The 22,781-nt window shown below is 52.5% G+C and overlaps 1 protein-coding gene across 1 annotated transcript; it reads left to right on the top strand.

Moving 5' to 3' along the window:
• CTSH (cathepsin H) lies at positions 1-21,520 on the top strand. The gene is given in 12 exon segments (NM_213929.2): positions 1-188; positions 4,050-4,081; positions 4,709-4,814; positions 6,349-6,419; positions 7,289-7,393; positions 10,306-10,392; positions 11,216-11,271; positions 12,945-13,026; positions 14,263-14,331; positions 17,630-17,736; positions 19,681-19,806; positions 21,125-21,520. Coding segments are annotated over 12 exon segments (1,008 nt in total). The 5' UTR covers positions 1-97; the 3' UTR covers positions 21,201-21,520.
• The last annotated feature ends 1,261 nt before the right edge of the window (positions 21,521-22,781 follow it).

The following is a 22,781-nucleotide window of genomic DNA, read 5'->3' as shown; positions in this document are numbered from 1 at the left end:
CTGTCTCCGCCCCTCCCGCCCTCGCGAGGCCGCTTTTGACCCGCACCGCGGCGGCCCTGCGAGCCTGTGTGCTGGCCGAGTCGCCGCCACCGCCGAGATGTGGGCCGTCCTGTCGCTGCTCTGCGCTGGGGCCTGGCTCCTCGGTCCCCCAGCCTGCGGCGCCTCCAACCTGGCCGTGAGCTCCTTCGGTACGGGGATGGGGCGCGGAGGCCGGCCGGGCCCCCGGGGAGGCGCCCCTGGAAAGGGGCCCGGCAGGTCGGAGACTCGGGAGGACTTGGGCAGGTTGGGACCGTGGGCCGGGGAGGAGCCGGGCAGCGCATTTCCCAGACCTGAGGCCCAGGGGCTTCTGCTGGTCGGGAACCAGGACGCGGGAGGGGTGACCGGCATGACCGGCAGCGGGGCCAGGAGGGGAAGGAGGTCTGGAGGGCGGGCATCTGGCGTGACCGGAGGAGCCGGTGGATAGGTGCCCAGGGTCCCCCAGGGGGCTGCAGAGCCTAGAACGCCACAGCAGCCCAGGGCCCCTTCAACCTTCCACCCCCACCCAACCTGGAAACTTTAGAGAATTTTGATCTGCCCTTGCCCAAGTGCGCAGGGACTTTACAGCCTTTTCTCCCAACTTCCCAGAGACTTGGCCTAGATTCCCCCAGGTGCCTCGAGAGTCTATAACTAGAAGTGGCTGGATGGGCTGTTTACCCGAGTGACTCTCTGAGCCTAGAGCAATGGCAGCTTTAGCCCCTGAAAACTGAGGGTCCATGCTGTAAGGTCGAGCCCCAGGACTCCCCTTTATGGTCAGGTGGGCTGTGAGCGGTCTGGCTTCATGGAGCTCTTACACCTCTTCTGCTTCGGGGGCTCCAGGCGCCTCCCCAGGCTGAAGGTCCTCCCCTGCAGCCTCCCTCCTTCTCTGCTTCTGCCTACCCTCAGCGTCAGCCCACCACCTGCAGGCTCTGACCTCATGGAACCACTTGCTGCCCTCACCCTAAGGACAAAGAGTAGCCAAAGAAAAGCCTGGGGACAGGACAGAGATCCCTGGGGCTGGATCTTTTTGACCAGAACCTTATCTTATTCCTCCCCACCCATTTATACAAGAAAGCACCACCCCCCCAAGACTTGCAGACCCCTGAGGGCCCCTGCTTCCTACTCAGTCCCTACCTAAGGAAAACCCAGCTGCCCCAAGCCAGGGCTTTGCTTTGCCCTGGCTATGTGGCCTGAGTCAAAGAGGAGGGCTGGCGCTCCAAGCACTCTTAACTCCAGGCCAGGGCTTGGCAAACTTTTCCCTAAAGGGCCAAGTAGTAAATGTTTTAGGCCTTGTGGACTGTACAGTCTCTGTAGCAACTACTTAACTTTGTGTTGAAAGTAGCCATAGGCAGTATGTAAATGAATGAGTGGATTATATTCCCAGAAACCTTTTTTTCCCCCCATTTTTTAGGGCCACACCCGCAGCATAAGGAGGTTCCCAGGCTAGGGGTCTAATTGGAGCTAGAGCTGCCAGCCACAGCCACAGCCACGCCAGATCCAAGCCACACCTGTGACCTACACCACAATTCACGGCAATGCCAGATCCTTAACCCACTGAGCGAGGCCAGGGATCAAACCTGCCACCTCATGATTCTTAGTCAGTTTTGATTCTGCTGCACCCCGACGGGAACTCCCCCAGAAACCTTTATGTATAGACACTGAAATATGAATTCAAATGATTTTCAGGTGCTACAAAATGTCATTTCTTTTTAAGCATTTTAAAGTGTGAATATTCTTAGCTCCTGGGCCAAACAAAAACTGACAGCAGGCCAGAGTTTGCTAATTCCTCTTCTAGATACTCCCACACCATCCCCCAGATGCAGGGGACGGGGGGGGGGGGGGGGGGGGGGGGGGAAATACATAGAACATGTGTGCTTTCTTCCAGAAGGCACAGTGGATTCAAATGAGTCTATCTGAGGTTGGGACACAGGGGTCACCAGTAGGCCCTTCTGGCTGCGCCCCAAGATCCTCTGGCTTTTTCTTCCACTGACCTCCAGCGAATGAGAAATAATCCTGGGTTTTCACACCTGCTGGTTGCTTTTGAAACCTCTGGAGGCTAAACTGATCAGTTGTCCTAAACTCCATCTGCCTCAAACCCAGGTCCTAAGTTGAGATCTGTCTGCCTCTGAAGCCAGCAGCCATAGCAGGGCCTTAACCAGAATTTGCAGTCCTCTCCCACGCAGGGTGTGTTTTGGGGAAATGTCCGCTTCTTTCTCCGGGAAAACACGTCACTGGGTTTCTGGAACAGATCTGTGACCCACGAGGGGACATCTAGATCCTGTACAACAGTGACCTTCAAACTGTGGGGTGTGGATCGTGGGGGGAACACAAAAAAGGCACAGACAGGGACTCAATTTTCAAACTCTACTTGCAAGTAGAGACAGAATTCCCACCTAGTAGCAGCTGATGAGGTCCTGGATGTAATTGTGTAATAGGCACCATGTGATTTGGGGTGTGAAAGGCGTGCAAGGAATTGAGTGACGTTGCTCTAAAAACTGCCTTCTGTTCCCAGAAGCTATAAGCAATGAGCAATCCTGCTTATCCAAGCAGAATTTCTCAGCCCTTTGACCTATGGAAAAAATAAAGACCAAAATTAATACTAACTCATCCAAAAAAAATAGGTAATATTCACCCACAAACATATACATCCATAGGAAAGGGCTTGTTAACAAAGTTTAATTTACTTTATTAAGAGATACTTTTCCAATACAAGTTTACTTTCTGTGTTTAATAGCTACTTTTCCAAGAGGTATCATAGGTTTGAGGTGTTTTAATTAATTAGTGGTAATAATGATGAGGAGGAGGAGGACTCAACCCGGAATACATTTTTATAGTATTTAGAGGTATATGAGTCACAGGAAATAAAAGTAATTTAAATTTATACTTTCTGTTCTTGTCTTTGCATAAGAGGATGTTAGAGTGATCAGGTATAAACCAGTCACTCCCTTGGGATAAAATTCTGTGAGGTGTGGATGGAGATGGGGGTTCAAGGAGAAAAAGAAGCTATTGTAAAATAGTCAACTCTTATAGAGGAGAGCTTGTTCTATTGATGGTGGCTATCAAATCATGAATGGTATGTGGATTCCTTTGGAAGCTTTAAAAGAATGATATACCAGTCTTATTTTTAAATGTCATTATTTAGAATAACCTGGAATACATCTTTTGCAGCTATTTAAGTTTGAAGTGCAATTTTTAGATAACTTTAAAAAATGTGCAAGGGTAGCTATAGCAGTGGTCCGCAAAGAAATGACCAGCCTATTTTTATAAATAAAGTTTTATTGGGACACTCCCACTCATTCATTTACATACATGAGGGCAGAGTTGAGTGGTTGTGATAAACGGTAGAAATTGCAAAGTCTAAGATATTTACTGCCTGTCCCTTTAAAAATTTTTGCCGACGCTTGGGGTATACAGGTTTTTAAATTAACTTCTTGGTAGTTCCCACTGTGGCTCAGCAGGTTTCAAACATGACTAGTATCCACGAGGATGCAAATTTGATCCCTGGCCTGGCTCAGTGGGTTAAGGATCCTGTGTTGCCATAAGCTGTGGTATATGTAGGTCACAGACGTGGTTCGAAACTCGTGTTGCTGTGACTGGGGTGTAGGTCAGCAGCTGCGGCTCTGATTCAACCCCTAGCCTGGGAACTCCATAGGCCGGAGGTGCGGCCCTAAAAAGCAAACAACAACAACAACAAAAAACACACTCATGAAACCAGCACCCAGATGAAGACACAGAATAGTACCAGTACACCAGAAGCCCCCTCTGTGTGCCCCCTAAGGATCACCACTGTCCTGACTTTTCATACCATAGATTAATGGCATACTGTTTTTCAAAATTAATTTGGGAGTATAAAAGCAGTCAGAGTTCCTTTTCTCATTCAGCATCAGATAACACCATTTTCGGTACTTGAAATTTAGCCTCATTTCCTAAAATGCAAATCAGACTTGATGTGCCCTCCTTGGTGATAGGCATAACTGCAAGGTACCAGGCCTAAATTTTCTTTCTTTTTTTTTTTTTTTTTTTCTTTTTTGCAGAGAAGTTGCACTTTAAGTCCTGGATGGTGCAGGTCAGTGTCCAACTTCTTTTTGAAGCTTTTCGTTTCACTAACTCTCTGCAATCCAACTGCTGTGAGATCCTGAGGATTTTCTCACTGGACTCCCCTGGGTCTTTCCAGACTGGGAATTGGTCGAGCACTGAGAAAGATTCAGTTAAGCGAATTCCTTCCAAACAGTGGTCCCCAGTGATGAAGTTGGCTGGCAGCCTTTCAAGCCTTAGAATTCATTGCCACATTTTGTATTCAAGTCACATCATGTGCTGGCTGGAGAATCCATTGGAAAACACTGGTGCGTGTGCATTTAAAAATGGTGATTGACCCAGTACCAGCTGTGGCATCCAGGGGTGACCTGCGCTTGGCAGGTCCTTCACCAGGGCCTCCTGGTCCATTGACTGACTCTCCGGCAGCTGCCTTAGCTTCATTCTGGCCACAGGTCCCCTGGGGGCAGGGGCTTTGCTTTGTAACTTCCCAACTTTGACCACAGAGACCTGGGACAGTGTCCCACCTGCTAACACAGGTTTGGCCTGAGAATCGTGGCAGAAAGAAAACCTCCAGTCCCCCTCTTAGAAAACAAAACCGTCTCCCTCTGGTGAGCTGCATCCTGTTTCTGTGACTTATTGCTGATGTGTTTTGTTTTAGCACCAAAAGAAATACAGCTTGGAGGAGTACCACCACCGGCTGCAGGTGTTTGTCAGCAACTGGAGGAAGATCAATGCCCACAACGCTGGGAACCACACATTTAAACGTACGGTGGGGACGCCTTTGCTCCAGGCTTCCCCCCCTCTGGAGGAGGGAACATCTCAGACCTGGAAAGAAATCAATTATTGGCACCCACTGGTTGAAGAGCCACCCCTCCAGGAGGAGCCTGGGAAGAGGGAGCAGCAACCAGGCTCTGACACTGGGCATGGCTGACCTCAGATGCTGGTTCTGCTGCTGTTCTCTGTGACATACAAGGGGTTGTAACTTTGGGATAATGCTCGTACCCCTCTCGGTGGTTGTGAAGTTTATGGGAGGCTGTATAGAAGCCCCTGCCCCGATCCTGCCATCTGAGGGTCCAGCCCAGATGCTGAGCCCTTGGCTTGCTGTGAGGGGACAGTGAGTCTTCAGAGATGTGCTCTGGACTCCTGAGCAGCCTCTCAGGACATCTGCCTTCACTCTGGGTTAGATTCACCAGAAACACACACCCCAGAGTTCCCGTTGTGGCTCAGTAGGAATGAATCTGACTAGCACCCATGAGGACGCAGGTTCCATCCCTGGCCTCACTCAGTGAGTCAAAGAGCTGGCGTTGCCCTGAGCTGTGGTGTAGGTTGCAGACGTGGCTTGGATCTGGCATTGCTGCGGCTGTGGTGTAGGCCAGCAGCTACAGCTCTGATTGGACCCCTAGCCTGGGAACCTCCATATGCCGTGGGTGCAGCCCTTTAAAAAAAGAAACAAAAAAACACCACGAGTATATACTGAGGGTACAGAGATGATGGCAGTATCGGCTACATTGGTCATGTGGGCAAAAGGCATGAGGCAGAAGGAAACCCAAGTCTGAATCTCATTTCTGCCCAGTGTGAGCTGTGTGACGCTGACGGGGGGCATTGGCATCTCTGAAATTTTCCTTGACTGTAAAGTGGAAAGGAAAATGCTCCCCTGGCTGGGTTGCTCTGAAGACTATTGGAGGTAGCAGGTGCACAGGCGCTTGGTGCAGGTGTGGTGGTTCTGTACCCAGACGTCCATCAGACTCACTAACGGGGTATCTTAAATAAAAAATAGGTGCCCAGGCCCCACTCCAGACACACTGCCTTCTCATCTTGGGTGCAGCCCAGACTTACCTACTGTTGAAAAGCTCCCCAGGGGATGCTGAAGTACAGTGAGGTTGACCTTGGTATAGGGCATTACAGTTGACCCTTGAACCATGTGGGACTAGGGCCCCCCACCCTCTGCACGGTTGAAAATCTGAATATAACTTATAGTCTGCCCTCTGTATACACGGTTCCTCCATCCGAGGCATCAATGCAATGGGTCCGTGTCCCCCTGGAGATGGTGTGGCACCGTTCTGTTTACTGTGGAAAAAAACCTGCTTACACGTAGACCCGCACAGGTCAGACCTACATTTTCAAGGGTCGACTGCATATTCCATTTAAACATTTAAAGGAGCCATGTTGCAGGGGCTGTAAATCAGACACAAGTAAATGTGCGGTTTCATTTTTTTTGTTTATTAGTGATTTACTGAGTGCTTTTTGTTGTTGTTGTTGGCTTTGTTTTAGTTTATTGTTTTTCCTTCTCTTTTTCAGTGGGACTGAACCAATTTTCAGACATGAGCTTTGATGAAATAAGACACAAGTATCTTTGGTCAGAGCCTCAGGTGGGTGATACTCATTGTGACCAAATCGGAGTCATTTCACTGAGACTTTTGGAATAGACTCATAGCCTGCTCTACTGATAGCCAGATTCAACCGCCACCCCCACCCCTGGCTTTGGTGGGGTGGGGGTGGGGAGGGGTGCCCCAGGTTCTTAGGGGATCCAGAGAGGTCAGCTCTCAGCAGTTCTTCAGTTCACACTCCTGGCCTGAAGCAGACCCCAGACTTAGATTTGCCAGAGAAAATACAGATGCCCAGTTAAAAGTGAATTTCAGGAGTTCCCGTCGTGGCGCAGTGGTTAACGAATCCGACTAGGAACCATGAGGTTGCGGGTTCGGTCCCTGCCCTTGCTCAGTGGGTTAACGATCCGGCATTGCCGTGAGCTGTGGTGTAGGTTGCAGACGCGGCTCGGATCCCGCGTTGCTGTGGCTCTGGCGTAGGCTGGTGGCTACAGCTCCGATTCGACCCCTAGCCTGGGAACCTCCAGATGCCGCGGGAGCGGCCCAAGAAAAAGCAACAACAACAACAACAAAAAAATAAAAAAAATAAATAAAAGTGAATTTCAAACAAACAACAAATAATATTTTAGCATAAGCACATCCTAAATATTACACAGGACATAATATCTGAAATTCAGATTTCACTGGGTGAACTGTATTTTTATTTGCTAACTCTGGCTACCTAGCCCTAACTATTCCTAACCTGGGCTCCCAAAGAGACCTGTCACTTAGCATCTGGAACCAGTAGATGGGGGGGCTGGTTCTGGCAGCTTCTATCTTTCCCATTCTCTCCTGGTGATTCCGTTTTAATTATACACTTTTCCATCCAAGAAGTTTTTCTTTCCCCCTGAAAAAATCGGAATTTATTGTTTCAGAATTGTTCAGCCACCAAAGGTAACTACCTGCGGGGTACCGGTCCCTACCCACCCTCTATGGACTGGCGGAAAAAAGGAAATTTTGTCTCACCAGTGAAAAATCAGGTATGATTCACAATCTCCATCCTCTCCCCCAAAATAGCCACATCCCCGGGCAGTCCGCCAGGAAGGAAAACTCAAAAGAATCCCCAAACCACAGCAGGTTTATCCTCAACTCTGTTATTCCTCATCCTCTCTCTAGCTGCCTTCCTCTGAATGGCCAGGTCATTGTTTTTATGGATGGCTCGAGAGCCGAAAACAGTACTTCTTGGGAGTTCCCACTGGGGCTCAGCAGTAACAAACCCGACAAGTATCCATGAGGATGTGGGTTCAATTCTTGGCCTTGCTCAGTGGGTTAAGGATCCCATGTTGCCGTGAGCTGCGGTGTAGATTGCAGACGTGCCTTGGATCTGGCATTGCTGTGGCTGTGGCATAGGGTGGCAGCTGCAGCTCTGATTCGACCCCTGGCCCAGGAACTTCCCATATGCTGCACATGCGGCCCTAAAAGCAAAAAAAAAAAAAAAAAAAAAAAAAAATTCTATACTGGGCTGAAATTTATTCAGTCACTTCTACCCCACTGTGCAAAGTTTCCCATTGGTCCTGGTCTTCTACAGAGACCAAAATATCATAATCTCCTCGTCCTTCAGAGACTGACACCAGGACCCCATTCCTACTGCCCGCACATCCTTTATTCTCATCCTCCTTCTTCTCCGTAAGTTACCAGGGTCCAGCCCCTCCCTGGCCTTCTGCTGCCCTCAAGGTAGCTGCTGGTGTGCAGTGAACAGAATGAAACCCAGCATTTCGGACATGCTCTGAAGAGCGCCCCCTGCAGAAGGCCTGGCAAGGCGAGTGGCCGGTGCCTTTGCACATTCAGCTGAGGACTAGGTACATGCTCTGTTCTGGAGTCGGAACCCTAATACCCCTAGCTGTCCCCTGGAAGTGACAGGGGTGGGGGTGGCCTTCTTCGAAAAGATTCCTTCCTCTCGCTCCCAGGGAACACACAGTGAAGGTTTCTGGCTCTCCCGCCCTGGGCTTGCCATTGAAACGCGCCATGAGAAACATTTTCTCCTTTTCCTTAAAGCCGTGTGGCACACCTTCAGACCCTCCCCGGCTTGCTGGGTTCCCAGAGCCTGCCTAGTGATCTGGATGTTTAAACCAGCACCCAGAAGCCAGAAGGAGTCCCCCGTCCCAGCAGTCAGAGGGGTGGAGTGAGGTCAGCCCTCTCCCCGCAAGATGCAAAGGCGGTTTTTTGAGCATCCGAGAATCCCGTGACAGTTCAGAGCAACGAGGATTCAGGTGGAAGCCTGAACCTGCTCACGCTCTGGGCAGATGAGAAGTGGAGGTCTGCCAAGAATGTTCCAGCTCCTTATGTGAACTGTTCCTGGCCATCGGGCAGGATGGAGCCCCCTGGGTGAAGGGGCCAGAACAAGGCAGTTACTCTGGCAGGGGCATGTGGTCTCTCACTGTAGCCACTGTGCAGTTATGGCTATGGCAACAGGATCTGACATTAGCTCAGCAGCCTTGGGGGTTTCTCACTTTGCTAAGGGAAGGGGGTTTGTTCAGGGTGCAAGGCAAGCAGGTGACAGAGGGCACTTCAGACCAGCCGCAAGACCATGCTGGTGGCTTGGCCCGGCTCTGCCTCCTTCAGCGGTGGCCGAGCCCACCTCCTTGATCAGCCGGAGACACGCTGCCCAGGCCATCCCCTCCCTGCTGAGGGAAGGATTTGAGGGGAAGGGACTGGGGTGGCAGGGGAGGCGTGTCGGTGAAGGCTCTTTCCAGGGAGACAAGTGATAAGGACTCAGCGAGGACAGTGAGGAAGGGAATCTTAGGAGACGCTTGAGAAGTAGAATATAGGAGATTGAACCATGGAGGGGGAAGGAGACAAAGGTGAGGCTGAGAGAAACTCACTAGCAGCAGCTAACATTTCTGAGCGCATGGGGTAACTACCTGACAGGCTGGCTTATCTACCCTCGAACAGCCCTGTGAGGCAAGTGCAGTTGTTCCTTTTCACAAATGATGAAACTGAGGGTTGGGGGCAGGGGGGGCAGCAACTTGCCCAGGCCGCACAGATGGTGTCAGGCAGAGCAAGGGTTGGAACCTGGCGGGCAGGCTCCTTGCCCTCGTGAGGTGCTGCGATTAAGGAGGACGGGCAGCAGTCATGACTGCAGCAGAAGATGGTGAAGTGGATGGATGGGGCAGGACGGGCAGGGTCTGGGGTGGTGATGGCACAGTTGGAATCTTCTGGAAAACAGATGTCTGGGTCTGGGTGGAGGCCAGGGTTTGGGGAGTTGTTAGTTTAATAGGACTGTAGGTGAATGAGACTAGAGGTGGCAAGGCAAGAGAGAATGTTCTAGAAGCAGGACTTTGGTGAGTCCTTTTGAAGGACAGTGGGAAGAAGAGGAGCCAGCATAAGATTCAGAAGTAGAAGGAGGGGCAGAAGACCACAGAATGGGGTCCGGCCCTTGCAGCACGGTGGGGATGGGTCAGTGAGGGGCCAGTATTGGGAGTACATGGGTGCTAGTCAGCAGTGGCTCCTGCTGCTGCTTCTCCTTTTTGTTTTGTTTTGTTTTGTTTTTGTCTTTTTTAGGGCTATACCCTCAGCACATGGAGGTTCCTAGACTAGGGGTGGAATCGGAGCTGTAGCCGCCTACACCACAGCCACAGCAACCCAGATCCAAGCAGCATCTGTGACCTACATCACAGCTCACGGCAACGCCAGATCCTTAACCCACAGAGCGAGGCCAGGGATCGAACCTGCATCCTCATGGATCCTAGTCAGATTCGTTTCCACTGATGGAAACTCCTGCTGCTGCTTCTCCTCAGTTTTCTCATCTGTAACACGGGGAGAAGGAGGCCAGCTCGCAGGGCTTGTGAGGGTCAGAGTAGACAGCAGTAGGTTCGGGCTTTGTGCGCTGACGTCACCAGAGCCTGCTGGGTCCTGGTTCCTGACTTCCCTCCTCCTGCCCCCTGGCTTCTAGGGCAGCTGCGGCAGTTGCTGGACCTTCTCTACCACAGGGGCCTTGGAGTCTGCTGTTGCCATCGCAACTGGGAAGATGCTGTCCTTGGTGAGCAGTCAGCCGTTGGGGGAGGGGAGGAAAGGGCTCAGCTCCTGCAGAGGTCACAGCTTTGCCTGACCTGGGTGGGGTAGGGGGTGGTCATCTTGGGCCTGCAGGCTTCCTTGCGGCTTTGGCTAACAGTGCCATTTCAGTTGGACTTCAGGTATCCCAACATCATGGAGGCTGAGCACACAAATCTCAGTTGACACTTTACCTGGAAGGGGATGAGGCTCATTGAGGAAATGGGCCAAAGTCTTGTTCCTGGGTGGCTCTGAGGGCTCCTCATTGCAGCCTGGGGCCTTCAGAGAGCAGAGCCTGCCTGGGACGCTGCCCTGTAGGAGCTGTGTCCACCCCGGCCAAGCTGTTTATCATCACGGCGGGAAGAGCTGGGACCTATGTCCTCAAGCCCTGACCTCCCCGAGTGAGGGGTGACTGCCCAGGCCCTGCCTGCTGTGCGGGAAAGAGGGCAAGGCTGGCGAGGGCCACTGGGCCCGGGTTGAGGGTGGCCTGTCCCCTCCTTCCCATGCGCCATCACCACCACCACGGGACCTTATGACCAGCAGCTCCCGGACAGGCACCCCGTGCATACACACACACCCCCTTACCTGCCGGCTTGGCTGCCAGGTTGTTGCTGAGCTCTTGCCTGGCCTGTGCCAACTGCTGGGCTGGTGCCTAGACACACAGAGACAGCCCCTGCCCTTGGGGACTGATCCTCCTGACCCAGAGCTGCCGGGGCCACGCACATGGGTCAGCGCGCGTGGGGGGTGGGGGGACCCCAGGACTGTCCCCTGCGGGAGCTCTCAGCTCACAGGGTGTGCATTCCTCCCTCCAGGCAGAACAGCAGCTGGTGGACTGCGCCCAGAACTTCAACAATCACGGCTGCCAAGGGTAGGTCCCTGGCCCGAGGCACCCAAAGCCCCTTCTCATCTCCCACTCGATGTGCTGGGTGTTGTCACAGACTGTGCCCTCGGTGGTAGCAAAATCAGCCCCCTTTGGAAGCGGAAGGTCTCCTCATGCCCCGGGGCCCTCAGCGGAATGGGCAGAGCCGTAATCCGAGCCCAGGCCTGTCTGGTTCCAAAATCTGCCCTCTTTCCTGGGTGTCACCCAGATTTCATCCCACAGTACCCTTGGCTCCATCCGCCACCAAGGCCTCTGGGCAAGTGGCTCAAAGAACAATAGAGTGAGAAGCACATCATTCTCCAAAACAAGATCCACGCACAGATGTCTAGCTGGCCTTTCTACAAGTTCTTTAAAGCTCTAGCCGCCCAGCTCGGCAGGCCCTGTGAGGGACCTTTCCTATAGATGTGGTTCAGTGTTCAAGCCCAAAGGCCAGGTCTTTGCTGGGCCTTTTTTCCTGGCCCCTCCTTAGAACAGGCTGTGAGGGATTCCCTCACGTCTCTGTGTGTGTGTAGCCCTCATCCTCATGTACACACATGGGCAGTGCTCTGAGGCCGTTCCTCGGGGTTGGTGGCTTTCCCAGCACATTTGTGCTTAAGGCCCCTCATGCTCCCCCTCAAGCACACGCCCAGCCTTGCCTGCCTGCACCTCAGCCCAGCCCCAGGCCCTTGTCCCTCCTGTGGTCGAGTCCTGCGAGGGCCTCAGGCTCTGCTTGCTCTGGAAGCAGCCAATATGCAGAGAGCTGCGCTCAGGCCAAGACCTTGGGAGTCAGGGGCAAAGTCATGGCCTGGTTGCTGATCCACTATCATACCGAATTCAGCCTCATGGCTCACCTTGTTTCTTATCTCTCCTTTCTGCAGCTTATAAACACCACCCGTCACAAGAGCCCAAAAGCGTGCTCTGCCCCCCACCCCCATTTCTCACAGGGGCCTCTTTGCTTTGGTTTACTCCTTTTTCTTTTTTTTTTTTTTTTCCATTCAGCAAATCTGACAGCACGTGCTGTGTACCTAGGCACAGGGGATGTAGCAGCTGATGTTCTAACGGGGCCAGGCCACAAGCAAGTGTGTTCCAGGTGGGGTGGTGACAGATGCTATGGAGAAAATACGGAAGGGACAGGGAATTGCTCAAGAGTTGTGGCTGGATAGCTGTTGAGTCTTGTTTGCTCTGGCAGGCAGCACGAGGTAGAAAAAGATCTGCCTTTGGAACCAGGTCCTGGCTATAACTATGTGGCCCTGGCTAAGTTGTTCGGCCTTTTCGAGCCTCAAGAAATAACAGCATCTAATTCACCAGGTTCCGAGGGGTCAGACAGTCATGTTCACAGAGCGCCTGCCCAGGCAGGGCCCTGTGGGGGTGGCGGTGAGCTGGGCAGATCCTAGCGGTTGTGCTGTCCTTGACAGAGTAGGGGCCTGGCTTCCAGGGGTCTCTGTCCCCACAAGCATGTGTGGCTGGACCTTGGACCCTCCTTGATAGCTTCCTCTGAGTCTGTTGAGCTGCATCCTGAGGCCAGGCAAATGGGGCGGCCTTGCTGGCCCCTCAGAGACTTCTCTGCCCCTGGGACAAGCCCCCACCATGGCCTCCCAGCCCGGCCGGGGCAAACGTCTAGCAAGCTCCAGCCCGCAGGCCCCTCATCCATCGGTGGGCACAGCTGTGTGTGCTTCTTGCAGGGGTCTCCCCAGCCAGGCCTTCGAGTACATCCGCTACAACAAGGGCATCATGGGTGAAGACACCTACCCGTACAAGGGCCAGGTAACTGGGCAGCCTGGGCTCCATCTTCTTGGTCTTCAGGGCTCCTGTCTCCGTTGCTAGCCCAGCCTCAGAAGACACCCCTTTCCCCGCACCTGCCTGAGGCCTCCCCGGCCCCTCCTGAATTCTCAGCGCTGTCTTTTCAAGTTCACTCCTTCACTGCCTCTGCTTGCCGGAGCCCCAGCTCTCAGCTGACCAGGGGCCTCTTGCTGCTCTGTCCAGGGCCTCCTGCCCTGGCCCACACCTGGCTGCCTTCCTCCTGCCCAGAGGGCACAGAGCCCTGGGTGGTGGCTTCTTCCTTCGTGTGCATCCAGGAGCTCATCCAGAGCCAGCCGCGTGCTGACAGTACCCTGGGCCCACACCCACTTTGCCCAGGGCCTCCCCTGCCATCCCCTCAGCCCAGCCTGTACACGGCTAAGCACCTCACTGTCCCCCGAGGCCTCTGACTCCTGTATTTCCCCTCAGCGACGGGAGGCACCATCCTTCCCTAAAACCTCTTGGTCGCCAGGGGTCTGTTCTGGGAGTGGACCCCCCGCCCAGACTGTCACTTCAGTCAGCCTTCCGACCATCATAGGCCTTCCCACACCTGCTCCTTGGCCCATCCCGTGTCCCTGCCCTTCATCCTAGATCACTGAGGGTGACCGCGCTTTGGGCCATGCTGCCTCATTCAGAAATCTTCAAAGGCGCCAGACGCGTTGGCCTGCCTCACCCCCGCCCAGACCTGACCTTCCAGGCTCATCGTTTGCTTTCCTCTTCCCTTTGGAAACTTGATGCTCCTGCTGGACCACTCGTTGGTTCCTCAACGTCAAGTCTTGTCTCTCTCGTCATCTTGGCCTTCCCTTCCTTCCACGTACCTGCCTCTGCGCCTGCCTCTTGTCAGTGACGTTCCCTGAGCTGGGCCTAGCCCTCCCTCTCCCTGTCGTGCTGGCTTTTACGGGGCTCCATTTCTCAGCAAGCTTCCTTGAACAGGGTCAAGCCCTTTCCTCACACTCCCACCAAGTGCCAAGCCAGCCTGCCTCTGCCAGAGCCGGCACAAGACCGGCTCCTCCCCGGACACTGTGAGGTCCCCGAGGACAAGGATGCCTCTGATTCTCTCATAAGAGATGCCATCGCCCAGGCCCTGGCCCATGTAGCTTTTGCTTTGTACATGTTCTCAAATTGCATAGAGGAAGCTTGAAGTCTCGGCCCAGAGCCGAGCGTCCCTAACCTGTGTGCCATGACCTTTGCTGCCCTGAACAGGATGATCACTGCAAGTTCCAGCCCGATAAGGCCATTGCTTTTGTCAAGGATGTAGCCAACATCACAATGGTGAGTACCGGTCCTTCTCTCAGGTGGGGATTGGGTTCTGATAACGAGGGCAGTTTCCACTCCTGTCACATGGCCAGTGGGCACAACAGGGCAGCCTTTCCTGGCAGCACATCATTTTGCTTTTAAAGTTTTGACCAGGAGTTCCCATCATGGCTCAGCGCACTCGCATCCACAAGGATGTGGGTTTGATCCCCAGCTTCAATCAGTGGGTTAAGGATATGGCATTGCCGTGAGGTATGGTGTAGATTGAAGATGTGGCTTGGATCTGGCATTGCTGTGGCTGTGGCGTAGGCTGGCAGCTGCAGCTCTGATTCAACCCCTAGCCTGGGAACTTCCATATATTGCACCTGTGGCCCTAAAAAAAAAGTTTTGATCGTCACATGATGGCAGCAGAGTGGAAAATGGGAAGGAAAGACCATGAGACTGGCAGCCAGACGCTCCAGTTCTGACCTAATTCGGTACAAGGCTTCATTCATTGTGTTTCAATTTTCTTTTCGGTAAAATGCAAGCCATAATCCCAACCCACCAGAGAGGGAGCGAGGATGTGTGGGACATCAAGTATGTGTGTGAGATTGAATGTGAATGCACTGGGTGTGAATGCGTGTCAGTTGGTATAAACCAGGTTATGCTGCAGTAACAAACAATTCCAAACTTTGAATGGCTTCAAACAATCAGATTTTATGTCTCACTCATATGACATGCCCATCCCTTGCCTTAAGCAAGGCTGTTCTCTGTGTCATTGGCTTCACTCCAGGACCTGGCCAGAGGGAAAGAGGGGGGTAAATTAGGCAGTGGCTTTTTTGTTTTGTTTTGTTTTGTTTTGTCTTTTGTCTTTCTAGGGCCACACCCACAGCATATGGAAGTTCCCAGGCTAGGGGTCTAATCAGAGCTGTAGCTGCCAGCCTACACCACAGCTCACGGCATCAGTGGGTCCTTAACCCACTGATTGAGGCCAGGGATTGAACCCTCGACCTCATGGTTCCTAGTTGGATTCGTTTCCGAGGTGCCACGACAGGAACTTGGGCAGTGGCTCTTAAAGCTAAAACAAGTTACACAGCCACACCTAACCTCAAGCGGATGGGGAGGTATGATGATACCCTGTTTGTCCGAGAGAGACCTGGAATAATCGGGGACAGCTCTTGTGACTCGAGTGTGTGCGTGTTTGCAAGTGTGGGAGAACATGTGTAGAGAAGGAACATCTCCACAGGTATGTGCAGGTGTGGTGTGTGCGGATGAGAGCGTGAGGCTGAGGGCGTGTGCCCACAAAAGTCTGTGTAAATTGCAAATGTGATGTCTGGATAATGACACTAGCTACCATTTAATTGAAGCAAGCCACTCAGCAAGAGTAATAACAATTGCAGTTTATGGAGTGCCTGCCAGTGCTAAAGCAACCACTTAACATGTGTTACCTCTTTAGACTCAAGACACTCCTCCAGATAAGTGTCATTACCACCTTCATTTTATAGATGAGGAAACAGGTTCAGAGGGGTTGAGTAACTTGCCCAAGGCCACAGAGCTAGGAAGTGGAAGCTGGATTTGAACTGAGGTCATGTCATTCCAGAACCTACACCCTACCCTGTAACTGGGATGTTTCTGACTATGATAAATTTATGTTCGGAAAAGAGCCAGTTTCAGAGTTCCCATTGTGGCTCAACAAGTTAAGAATCCAACTCGTATCCATGAGGATGCAGGTTCGATCCCTGGCCTTGCTCAGTGGGTTAAGGATCCGCATTGCCGTGAGCTGTGGTGTAGCTCGCAGATGTGGCTTGGATCTGGTGTTGCTGCGGCTGTGGTGTAGGTCGGCAGCTACAGCTCTGATTAGACCCCTAGCCTGGGAACTTCCATATGCTGCAGGTACAGCCCTAAAAAGAAAAGAAAAAAAAAAAAAAAGAAAAGAAAGAAAATAGCCAGTTTCTCTTATATACACCTACCAAGAGCTGAGCTGCTCTGGCCCGTTTGTATCCCATTAAGAGGTAAATTGGTGCCTCAAAGTTATCCCTTTGCCTGGTGCCCAGGAGAACCACATCCATGATACCCACTGGGCCCTGAAGAGCAGGCCAGCTGTGGTGTCCTGCCCTCCTTGGCAGGGCAGAGGGGTGGCCATGGGAACAGCTAGGCCCCACGAGTGCTCTGCTCCCACCCCTTGATGGACAAGCCCCCGAGTCTTCCCTGTGGCATCTGCCCTGACCTGCCTGCACTTTAGAAGGCCTTTTCTGAGCACGGGAAGGAAGCAACTTGCTTACCAGGCAGCTTTTGCTCTGTCCACCCCTCTAGGGAGGTGGGGCTGCAGGAGAGTGGGAGCCCCGGCCTCAGCTCACCCTCCTTCCAATTCCCTAAGGTCTCCAGACAGGGGACTGGCCTCTCCAGCTCACACTAACCCAGTGGTTCCCAGCAGGGACACTTTAAAAAGTCCTCCTGCCTGGGACCCACTCCGCAAATGCTGATGTACCTGTCTGGGCTGCAGGCTGACCACTGGGATTTTTAAAAGCTCCCCAAAGGATTCCAAGTGCTGCTTTTGCCTGGTCTCCGCAGCGCCATTCCAAAGCTGCAGCCTCCAGGAAGCCTCTGGCTGCCTCCCGCCTGAAGGGGACCAAGTCCCCTGGGACACACTCTCCTTTGCTGGGGCTTCTTGTTTCCACTAGCATCTGGGCTTCATCTGCTCACGGACTTGTTACCTCTGTGTTCTACCAAAAAAATTCCTTAGACTGGCTTTGTGGGTGCCAGGGGCACTGGGAATGGGAGTGTGGGGTCACACTCATCTCTACACACACACACGCACACACATACCCAGCCCCTGGCGTTCCCCCCCCCCCACACACACACCCAGTCCCTGGCTCAGGAGAGGACCTTGGGATGTGGTTGTGAGTGATTGAATGAATGAGTCCATCAGGGGCTTGACCGCAGAGGGTGCAGGATTCCCTAGGAGCAGAGAGAGCAGGGACGGGGAGACAAGCGTACAGACCAGACAGACCAGCAAGGCCAAGGAAGGTCACGGAGAAGTCAGGGTTTGGGAGGAGGGACCCATAAGCCAAATGAAAAACCCCAAGAGTCCCAGCCATTCAGGCCCAAGGGGGTGGGGGTGCCCCCAGGCCAGCCCCAATATCCAGGGTCCGGCTCTGCTAAGGAGGGCAGCTCCCCGTTAGTGGCAGCTCTTTGGTTTAAAACAGCCTCCCTTTTCTTCCTCGACATCACTCTGTGCCTCTGTCCCCTCCCTTAAGACAAAGGGCTGTATTTCACAAGTGGGGTGGGGAGGCGGCAGAGGCCACACGTGTCTATCTGTTGGCCCCTTTGTTCACAGAATGACGAGGAGGCGATGGTGGAGGCGGTGGCCCTGTACAACCCTGTGAGCTTTGCCTTCGAGGTGACTAATGACTTTCTCATGTACAGAAAGGGCATCTACTCCAGGTGAGCCGGGGCCCCAAGCAGCCTGCAGGGGTGGGGCCGGGTGGGCCTCCTCGTCTGTTTCTGGACACCTGCCATGTGTGTTGGCATTTCGCACATTCCCCCTGTTCGTTGTCCTGGGGCCCCAAGGGTCAGGATCCATGGTCTCCGACTGGGAGAGGAGGTAAGAGCTAGGCCACCTGGTAGTCAGGGCTGAGGCCTTGATTGGAGCTCAGAGCTCACCCTTCCTCAGCAGAAGAGCTGCCTCTGGTGGTGCAAATCCAGAATTTGAGGATGTAACTGACTTCCCTGGTGGCCTAGTGGTTAAGGATCCGGTGTTGTCACTGCCATGGCACAGGTTTGATAACCTGGCCCAAGAACTTGTGTGTGCCATGGGCGCAGCCAAAGGAAAAAAGCAGATGGGAAACAGGGAAGTGAAAGTAGCTGCTCTGACGCCAGAATCGCGTGCTAAAGGCTTCACCCCAGGGTTTTTCAGAAAACCCAGTTCTTGGCATTGCTAACATGGGTTTATCTCACCCACGTGTTTTGCCTCTTTTGCAATGTGAGTTCAGCCCCTCTGGCAGCGGCCTGGTGTCTCGTTCATGGCCTCCTTGGCATTTGTTTCTAAATGTTTCTAAATGCCAGTGTTCTCCAGGGCTTTCTCCTCAGCCTTCTGCCCTCTTCTCACACACTCCTTGAACTCCAACTGTTTGCTGACAGTTTCCACATCTCCATCTGCCAGCCGGGTCTCTGCCGAGCGTTAGACACCTAGGGCCAAGGGCCTCCCCACAGCTGGATAGCCCCTGGAAACCTTGGGTCCCATGTTTCCTCCCCACTGTCAGACACGGCTCTCCACTCTCTCCCCCATGTCTCTGTCTCTGTTTCTTCCTCACTGGCTCATCTTTGTGCCCCAACTCGTGGCCAGTCAGCCTTCTGGAACGTTCTTCTTGCCACACCAACTCCTACAGACTCCATGTCTTCCCAGTGTTCAGTGTCCTAGCTTAGCTGAAGGAAGACTTAAAATCTCTCCAGCTCATCTCCCATCAGAACCACCTTCATCCTCCCTGTTCCACCTGTGCCCCCCGCTGCAGGCCCCCCCCCCCCGCCAAGGGTTTGTGCTTTTATGCAGGTGCCCTCCCTTCTCAGGAAAGTTTCTTTCCCCCCCACCCTCAAGTGGTTGGGCCCTCCCTTTGGGCTCTTGTCACAGCTGGCACAGCCCTCAGTCCACTGTAAGGAAGTAGCCTCTTCTGCTCCCTGCCAGTCTGCTCCCTGCCAAGGAAGCCTCCTAAACTCAGGAGCAGAGCTTTGCCCGCTGCTGGCGTCCAGGCTCCTTGCCCCAGGCCTGCCTGGCACAGACCAGAAACTCAGTTACCCATCAGCTGAACGGATACTTGAGCACTGCTGTTTGTCCTCTGGAAATTCTCAGTGTTTCCTTATGGGAACTAAACTAGTTCACTGTCTTATATGGGAAACCTATATAATTGCCCTTAAATACAAGGGAGTCATTTTAGTTTTAGTGACGTAGGGATGGTTTCCAATGTTGTGATCATTTCTGCTGTATAATAAAGTGATTCAGTTCTACATATACACACATCCATTCTTAAAGGGGATCCTCAAAATAAATACAGTGGCAGCAAAGCAATGCTGTGTGACACACTGACCAGGCACTGTTGCCCTCAGAGGTGCAACCAGAGGGCTCCTCTCTGCTTGTGAAGAGAGAGACATTGGAAAGTGTTAGGTGTCCGAGCTGGGCCAGCACCACACCAAGATGCTTTCCTTTGGGTGAGCAGAACCCAAGGGGCGGAGGAGAACACTGCTCTTGCACTGTGACTCATCGACTTAACGCACCGCCTTTAATGATCTCCAGCCCCCTCTCTTTGCGCAACACTGCTCTCAATCACTTGGGTGTGATTGAGTCATCTTGTACAATTTCCATATTTGCAAACACTTTTTATTTTGGTTTTCCAGTACCTCCTGCCATAAAACTCCAGATAAAGTCAACCACGCAGTACTGGCTGTTGGGTACGGAGAAGAAAATGGGATACCATATTGGATTGTGAAAAACTCATGGGGTCCCCAGTGGGGAATGAATGGGTAAGCAGCTTCCAGTTCCCTGTGCTGGGAGGGGGGCCCTCGGAGGAGACCTCCACCTCAAATGTGGCTTCCAAGAAGGGGCTGGTCAGCTGAGCCTTGGCCCAAGCCAGGAGGAGGGGAGTGTGAGGATGGAGTCTCACGCCCTCAAGACCCCTCCAGCAGCCCCTCTCTCCCCTGGATGCCACATCTTAAAGATGCTGTGCCAGGAACAGGAGTCTGTTTGGCTCAGTAGGTTCTGTGTCCACGGCTAGGAAAGAGTTCACAACACAAAGCCTTGCTGGGACTAAGCCCACATCGGGAAGGGCCCACTGGTGAGAAATCAAGGCAACAAGTTAACCCCTGATGGTTGACAGCTCCTCTTTGTAGGAGAAGAGGGCTGGAATCAGGTGGCCCAGGTACCTATCTAGTTTTTTTTTGTTTTTTTGGGGGTTTTTTTGTCTTTTGTCCACACCCATGGCATATGGAGGTTCCCAGACTAGGGGTCCAATTGGAGCTACAGCTGCCAGCCTATTCCGTAGCCACAGCAATGCCAGATCCAAGCTGAGTCTGTGACCTACATCACAGCTCAGGGAAACGCTGGATCCTTAACCCACTGAGTGAGGCCAGGGATTGAAACTGCAACCTCATGGTTCCTAGTCAGATTTGATTCTGCGGCTTCACGACGGGAACTCCCCATATACCTATCTTGATGTGATTTTGTCCAGGTCTCTCCTCTCAGACTTTGTATGTCCTCATGGGAAAAGGAGACTTTCCTCTGTTACCACAGGGGGTCCTGGTGATATTTAAATAACCATGTGAGGGCCTAGGCAGGGCTAAGAAGGGGGCCCTTAGGAATTCTGGAGAGAAGTGAGACGCAGATAGAGTAAGAGGGTTCTTGGGGTTCCTGTTGTGGCTCAGTGGTAATGAACCTGATTAGCATTCATGAGGGTGCAGGTTCAATCCCTGGCCCTCTCGGTGGGTTGAGGATCTGGTGTGAGCTGTGATGTAGGTCCCCAAAGTGGCTTGGATCTGAGGTTGCTGTGGCTGTGGTGTAGGCTGGCAGCCGTAGCTCCTATTTTTGACCCTAGCCTGGGACCCTCCATATGCTGTGCGTGTGGCCCTAAAAAGCAAAAAGAGGGTTCTTTTGACAGCCAAGTAGAGGGAAGGAGAAATTATTCACAAAGTCAGGTCAGAGATTTCCTGGTGAGCAGCAAATAAACCCAACGCTGTTGTCTTGTGAGTAAATACAGAGGGCCTGATCCCTGAGCCAGATCTTGGTTCCAGAAAGGCCTGGGGTAAGGAAGCCACCAGCCAGGCCTCAGCCCCTCCCTCTGCGCAGGTACTTCCTCATCGAGCGTGGAAAGAACATGTGCGGCCTGGCCGCCTGCGCCTCCTACCCGATCCCCCTGGTGTGAGCCAGGGCAGCAGAGCGAACCGGGCCTAAAATCTTGCCCTGGAGGAAGTGGTGGGCCCCTTCCTTTGCATCCTCACTCCCGTGCCCAGCCTGGAAACTGAAATGAGGAAGAATTCTGCAGAGCAACAAGCCCACCCACGTTTTCCGACGCAGAGGTAACCACCAGCCGTAACCACAAGCCGTGTGCCTTGGGCGTGATTTTTAACCGACTCAACCAAAAATATTTTCTTCCCAGAAAGGCTGTTTGTCACATGTGAAAGAAGCACCATTGACCTGTCTTTTCTGGGGTTCTGATTCAATAAACATTGAGCACCTCCCCGAGTCAGGTCTGTGCAGTGTGCTGGGGCCTCCTAAGAGGGAGGCACCAAGAGGTGGCCTGGCTCTCTAGAGTCACTGTCTCCCAGATGGGGGACCCGGAAGAAAGTGAGGTCTTGACCATTTGTCCCCGTGTCAGGTGGGAGGAGGAAATGTGCCTTGGCAGAGCTTGGATTCAAACCCTAACCCCCAGGAAGCCTGTACTTGTCCACATGGCCTCCCCATTGTCATCTGCCTGTTCCTGCTCAGCTGCCACCCTCCACCCTCCTGTCCCTTCTGAAAACACACGGGCTCCACCCAGAGGGTGGCCACAGAGTCACTGCTGCTTCCTGTTGCCTCTGGGCTCTGGGGAGCAGGGTCTGCTGTTTGTTCTGAAGCTCACAGATTTCCTTTTAACAAAAGCTGTCATATCATTTGGGCCTCCTAGAGAGCTAATCGCTTGAGAATATTTGAAAACATGTTATTTTCACGACAAGCCTTATTTAGAAAATGCAAGCGTGGTTCAATCTGTTAGAAAATGAGGGAGTTCCGGTTGTGGCTCAGCAGTTAACAAAACTGACTAGGATTCATGAGAATGCAGGTTCAGTCCCTGGCCTCGCTCAGTGGGTTAAGGATCTGGCATTGCCATGAGCTGTGGTGTAGGTTGCAGACATAGCTTGAATCTGGTGTTGCTGTGGCTGTGGCCTAGGCCGGCAGCTGTAACTCCAACTGGACCCCTAGCCTGGGAACTTCCATATGCTGCAGGTGTGGGCCCTAAAAAGAAAAAGAAAATTCTAGTAATGTAAGACACAACAGTAAGTTAAGGAAAAAACACAATCATCTTAATAAATGTAACATAATGGAATGAAATTCAACCTATTCTAGTCTAGGTTTTGTTTAAAGCTAACATGAAATAAAAGCATAATTCCTTAATACAGTAAAGATCCCTAAAGCCAGAATCAGTGGTAAAGAGGAATTCCACTGAAGGCAGACGTGGAACAGAGGCCCAAGGTTCAGAACTGGCTTTAACATCAGAACTTGGAAGGCCTGGCTGCTGCCATGATAAAGGAATAGACCGCATTAATATGTGTAGGCACTATGGTAACGTGTGCTCAAGGCATCCAAGAGATCTGCATAAAAATTCAGAACTAAACAAAGTTCAGAAGTAGCTGGTTACCAGATACGGACACACACAAATCAAAATCCCTCAACAAAACTAGGAAAATATTTTACACTGTATAAAACTAGCAGCCAAAAAAGGAAAAAGTCCTATATGAAAAAAAGTTTT

Source organism: Sus scrofa, chromosome 7 (assembly GCF_054392235.1).
Source record: "Sus scrofa isolate SSC_HxYL_T2T_F1_AM1 chromosome 7, Sscrofa_HxYL_maternal_Yorkshire_Landrace_v2.0, whole genome shotgun sequence".
NCBI lineage: Eukaryota > Metazoa > Chordata > Mammalia > Artiodactyla > Suidae > Sus > Sus scrofa.
Note: the sequence above shows the minus strand (reverse complement) of the source record. Positions and strands in the feature narration are given on the sequence as shown.